The 5,826-nt window shown below is 45.4% G+C and overlaps 1 protein-coding gene across 1 annotated transcript; it reads left to right on the top strand.

Moving 5' to 3' along the window:
* The first annotated feature begins 1,116 nt into the window (after positions 1-1,116).
* Positions 1,117-3,670, top strand: SLC25A4 (solute carrier family 25 member 4). Its single transcript, XM_071555183.1, has 4 exons — positions 1,117-1,298; positions 1,549-2,035; positions 2,337-2,477; positions 2,822-3,670. Exons 1-4 carry the CDS (start codon positions 1,188-1,190, stop codon positions 2,977-2,979), a joined length of 897 nt encoding a protein of 298 aa, XP_071411284.1. The 5' UTR covers positions 1,117-1,187; the 3' UTR covers positions 2,980-3,670.
* Positions 3,671-5,826: the final 2,156 nt, after the last annotated feature.

Here is a 5,826-nt window from a genome sequence, read left to right on the forward strand (position 1 = left end):
AGCCAATCTGTTAGTACCTACATTATGATGAACCCTATTTTCATTATTTATACTATATCACCAAATCAAAGCAGACCCATAACCTTATTAATTGCTCAGTGTTACATTATCCTAGGGGCACATCTTAATTGCTTTTAAAGGCAAAGTTCTAGGTATGCATCTACAGCTTGCTGCATTGCCTTTCATGTAACTATTCCACACAACCAAGTCACCCAACAAGTCATAAGGTCTTGCCTTCTTACGGGGGTCAGCCAGCAAGAACAGATGAGTGATGCTGGGTTGATGGTTGGACTTGATAATCAAAAAGGTCTCTCCCAACCTTGATAATACTGTGAAATAGGCAAACTAATGAGTGAGCCATGTAATCTCCATTTGAGACTCAGTTGTATCCTTGGGAATCAGATAGTGCATAAAGGCAGCGTTTCACTACAACCTTTACTCTTCCTTCACACGTGGTGTCAGTCAGCGACTTAGGCATGCCTGTGCTTCCCGAGTCCTTTCCTGTCCCTCCCTTCTTCAGAGTGGACTGACTGCGACTCTTGTGAGGGCCTGACCTTGCAGAGCTGACATGAGGACACAGTGCAGGAGGGCATGTTGTCTCCTCCCTGGGAAAGCCATCCTGGACCATGTTGGGTATTTAAAGACCTCGATGCCTGCACTTTCACACAGCGCATAAAATACGAAGCCGCTCTCTGGCCATGACTCAAGAGAGGTCCAGCCCATTCCTGGTCACTGATGCTCATGAACACGGCACCACCTTCCAAGCTGACAGTGCATCCCTGGTGAGCTTTGCCGTATGACCCGCCACCCGTGTGCCCCTCACCGCTCTGTGTGGCTCCAAGCACGAGTCAAGGTTTAAAGCCCTGTCGCCACAAGCAGCCCCAGCCCCCGCCTCCCGCACGGAACTGCTGCCAGCTCGCCGTGTGCCCCGCTGTGCTATTAATACGGCGGGCACATGCTCCCAGATAACTTTGGTTTGCCCTTTAAACGCCCCGGGCCTGCGGCGCTCGGGGGGGATCCTGCGGGGCGGGCCGAGCCCAGCCAATGCCGCGCCCCGGGGCCGCCGCTGCTCTCGCGAGAGGCCTCGGGGTATAAGGGGGGCGGCGCGGGGCGGGGGCCACTCTGCGGCCGGGTGGGGAAGTGCGCGGTCAGAGCCTCTCTCCGACGGTGTCGGACCGGCTCGCAGCATGGGAGACCAAGCGCTCAGCTTCGTCAAGGACTTTCTGGCGGGCGGCATTGCCGCCGCCGTCTCCAAGACGGCTGTCGCCCCCATCGAGAGGGTGAAGTTGCTGCTGCAGGTGAGGGGGCGACGGGGGGCGGCGGGGCCGCGACACAGGTGGTGCGGAGCGGCGCGGCGGGCATCGCCCGGCGTGACTAAATATGGGAAGGAGCTCGGCCGGCTCCGGTTACGTGGGAGCTGCCCGGGACCTTCAGCACCGCCTCGAGGTGGCCAGCGCTGGGCCGGCCTCGTCCGTGCCCTTCAGCGTGCGGGGTCACTCCTGCGTGCCCTCTGTCTACCGCCCCGTCCTCCTCCTTCTCCCCGTGCAGGTCCAGCATGCCAGCAAACAGATCACCGCCGATAAGCAGTACAAAGGCATCATGGACTGCATAGTCCGCATCCCCAAGGAGCAAGGCATCGCCTCCTTCTGGAGAGGCAACCTGGCCAATGTCATCCGGTACTTCCCCACCCAGGCCCTCAACTTCGCCTTCAAGGACAAGTACAAGCAGATCTTCCTGGGCGGAGTGGACAGGCACAAGCAGTTCTGGCGCTACTTCGCAGGGAATCTCGCGTCTGGGGGTGCCGCGGGAGCCACCTCCCTGTGCTTTGTCTACCCGCTGGATTTTGCCAGGACCCGGCTGGCGGCTGATGTGGGCAAAGGAGCTGCAGAGAGGGAGTTCTCTGGGCTGGGCGACTGCATCGTGAAGATCTTTAAGTCTGATGGCTTGAGGGGCCTGTATCAAGGATTTAGTGTGTCTGTCCAGGGCATCATCATCTACAGAGCTGCCTATTTTGGGGTATACGACACGGCCAAGGGTAAGAAGTGCATGGAGGAGGAGGAGTGACTGCAAGGGAAGATCCGTCAAGTAAAGGCACTCTAGGGCACTTGGCAGTACAAGGACAAGCAGGGCTTGACTCAGCACCAGTTCAGAGTGCAGTGCTAGAATATGCACAGGTGTTTCTGACATGCATTCCTGCCTCCCTCAACTTGCTGCTCTGAGCAGATGCCTTGGGTTTGGATTGACTCCTGGGGTTGGTGGGTGATTGTTCCTTCCACAGCCATCTTTCCCACAACCCTTTCCCTCTGTGCTGACTGCTCATTTGTTCTTGATGACAGGTATGTTGCCTGATCCAAAGAATGTGCATATCGTAGTGAGCTGGATGATTGCCCAGAGTGTTACTGCAGTGGCAGGGCTGGTTTCTTACCCCTTTGATACTGTGAGACGTAGGATGATGATGCAGTCTGGACGAAAGGGAGGTAAGAATAAATGCTCTTATGGTGTTCTGGCAGCAGAAAGTATCTCTTCATTGAGATGGGAGATAACCGGCTATTTTCTTGTCTTGTTGAAAACTAATGACCTTCTTACTGGAATCCTGAAAAATAAACCTATGGGAAACACATTGCTGATTATTTCTGTCATGTTCACTTAAAGGACTGAGAAATTTACTTGATTTCCATGTGGGGAATTACTTTTCCTTAACTGATTACCTTATTTTAAATTCTTAACTATACTTTGCTTATTACTTCTTGTTGTAAAGATAGGAAAGTTGAAACATTTGCTGTATAACTTCAAGCCTTCTGATGTATGTTTCTTTCCACAGCTGATATTATGTATAAGGGCACAATTGACTGCTGGAGGAAGATAGCTAAAGATGAAGGATCCAAAGCGTTCTTCAAAGGTGCCTGGTCGAACGTGTTGAGAGGCATGGGCGGAGCTTTTGTATTAGTACTTTACGATGAAATCAAGAAGTATGTCTAAAACTTAACATCATAATGGAGTAGTTCAATTGTTCTCAATCAACTTTTTTAAAAATACACTCTTGTGATGTAATGGACAACAAAATATTTCCTAGGGAAACAGTAAAATTTGAGTATCGTATCTGGCAGAGATGAGGATGCATTAATTTAGAAATTGTCCGCTACATCACAGTTACATTTTGTATGAGAATTCTTCCAGAATTTGTATTGGAACCTGTGTGTGTGTGTATATATATATTATACTTCAAATTGCAGGTCATAGATTTTGTCTAGAGACAAGACTTAGGCAGTCTGTACCTAGTCTAAAATCTAATATTGTGAATTCTTAATATCTCATCATAAATATTTATGGTATTAAGTAATGTCTCTAGCTACCCAAACAGTGTGATAACATTTACAACATGAATTAAAATCATGTTTTCTTCTAAAGATCTATTTTTTTAACATGGTATTAAGTGAAAAGTATGTCTGCAACTATAAACTATACTAAAGCACCAGGCTGAGTTCCTAACTGCAGCCTCTTCACTAATGATACCATCATATGGTTGAAACCATAACCTGATTTTTCAAACACACTTCGTAAAATATGGAAATACTGTTTCAAACGTTCCCTGTATTGTCACAAAGCAAAAAGTTGTCTGCTCTGATGTTCAATTGAACTAAAACTGAAATAAATACATTAATGAACTTTTTCCTGTTGTTTTTAGTACTCTGAACTCATTACAAACATGTCTTCTAAGGTGATGTGCTAATCAATACAGTTAGTGACTGCTTCTTCAAAGTTTTTTCCACAGAGCTTTAGGTAGGTGGTCATTGATAATTCTAAAAATTTTAAAACCAAGTGGATTCAGTTTGAGGGTACTGCAGCCACTTGTCTTACCGATAAGCTGCCATATAGTCTTAGCTGCTTTGATAATTGCCCTTAACTTTGAAGTGTGTCCTCATTGAATAGTGAAATCATTGCTGCTTATTTCACTTGAAAAAGTATTTTAGAGTGGAATACTCCAGAATTATTAAATTTTGCCATTATGAACACATTGTGCTATTACCAGTGAGACAGAACATGCTCAGTACAGTTTTTAAACTTTAGATGCCGTATGGTTGTGGACTCACTGAAGAACAGACTCTCTGATTAAGCAAAGGAGAGAAAAGTGAGTTGTGGCCACCTCACACCTTGTTTAGTTTGACTATAAATAAATGAACATTTTATATGTATCCATCTAGGAAAAGAATCATATAATCAGAGCATGGTTTGGGTGGGAAGAGACCTTAGAGACCATTTAGTTCCAGCCCCCTGCCATGGTGCCATGCCATGCCACCTTCCACTAGGACGGTTTCTCAGGACACCATCCAACCCAGCCTTGAGCACTTCCAGGCTTGGGGCATCCACAGCTTCTCTGGACAACCTGAGTAAAGAGGTAAGACTAAGCAAGTAATTTTTAAATAAACTTTTACTGCACTTTCATCTTTTACTACTTCATATGTATGCCTTCTAATTATCCCTTTTCTATAATTGAAATAGTTATTATCAGATGCAGGTAGTTTTGGCTGTCTGTCCTTCGGCATGACAAGCTCTGTCTGCCACAGCTTTCGACCAGCAGCTCTGTTCTCCCTGCGAGCAAGTACAAGTCACTAAACAGTGTCTGGAAGCAACATCTATCCTTCTGAAGAACTGAAGCATTGGGGGAAAAAATTGGTCAAAAAAAATTATAGACTGTTTTTAAATAATTTTTTTTTGTCCCAGGACAAAACCTGGCCTGGTTATTACATCTCCCTTTTTCCACGGTCACTATCTTAAACACCTGTTTTTCTAGACACCTGGTCTGTTTTCTTTCCTGTAGTAGATAACCACAGTCAGAATCTATCAAAAACCTTAAGTTTGTGAAGAAAATATTTCTACTGGTTTTCCAAGTGCATTAGTCTTCCTTAAAAGCTTTAGCTGCCAGTTTCCTTTCTCTTCTTTTCCTTCCTCTTCCTCTACACATTCCTAATGGTTCCTTATGAGAAGCCTACTCACACACTCCAACTCCATTTGACATGTAGCTCAGTGCTTAGGTTGCAAATGGCATTTGAATGTATTGGAGAAGATTTAAGTTGACTACAAAGACAGCAGAGACAGTAACAGACTGTAACAGGCAGAGGTACCAAACCGTGGGGGGAAGTGTATTTATGAATGAATACAGGAATTATGAGGAAGCAAAGAAACTTCCAAGTAAGTGTACAGGAAGTAAGCTACATTCTGGAAAAGCAAGTTAAGAAAAACATTGAGGGGGGAATAAAGACTATTAAAGAGGAAAGTGAGGAGTATCAATGCAGGAAAATTCTGCCAGGGTAAGTGTACATGAAAGAAAATACAAGGAAATGTCTCCTTATTTCTACTTGAATGCCAATGCGCGTGCTGTGGCAGATTGCAGGCAGCAGTGTCTATAAAGACACTTGTCATCAGAGTTCAAAACTGTCAATGAAAGGAACCATTCTGAAAGTGGCTCTGCGCAAGTCTGTGGCACTCAGTGTAACACTTGCTGAAAGTGTAACCTAAAATGCAGTTATCAGCTCTGAAAGTCTGGAAATTAAAAGACTTTGCAGATGGTCTCTTAATTTCTACTTGAACTCCCCATTGTCACAGTCAACTGATACTATTGCTTTTGCATCTTTTCAATCCCTGGTCACAGGCAAACTCTGCAGGCTAAAGTCTACAACAAAACCATGATTCCCTTACGTCTAATACTTGAACACTGGGAAACCTGTGGTTTTTCTATTGTTTTTTTCTACGTACCAAGCCATTCAACTTCTTTTGCACCTTAATACCATTTACAAAATTCTGAAGTCACTACAGTAACAATTGATG

The sequence above is a fragment of the Pithys albifrons genome, chromosome 5, assembly GCF_047495875.1.
Source record: "Pithys albifrons albifrons isolate INPA30051 chromosome 5, PitAlb_v1, whole genome shotgun sequence".
In the NCBI taxonomy this organism is placed as follows: Eukaryota; Metazoa; Chordata; class Aves; order Passeriformes; family Thamnophilidae; genus Pithys; species Pithys albifrons.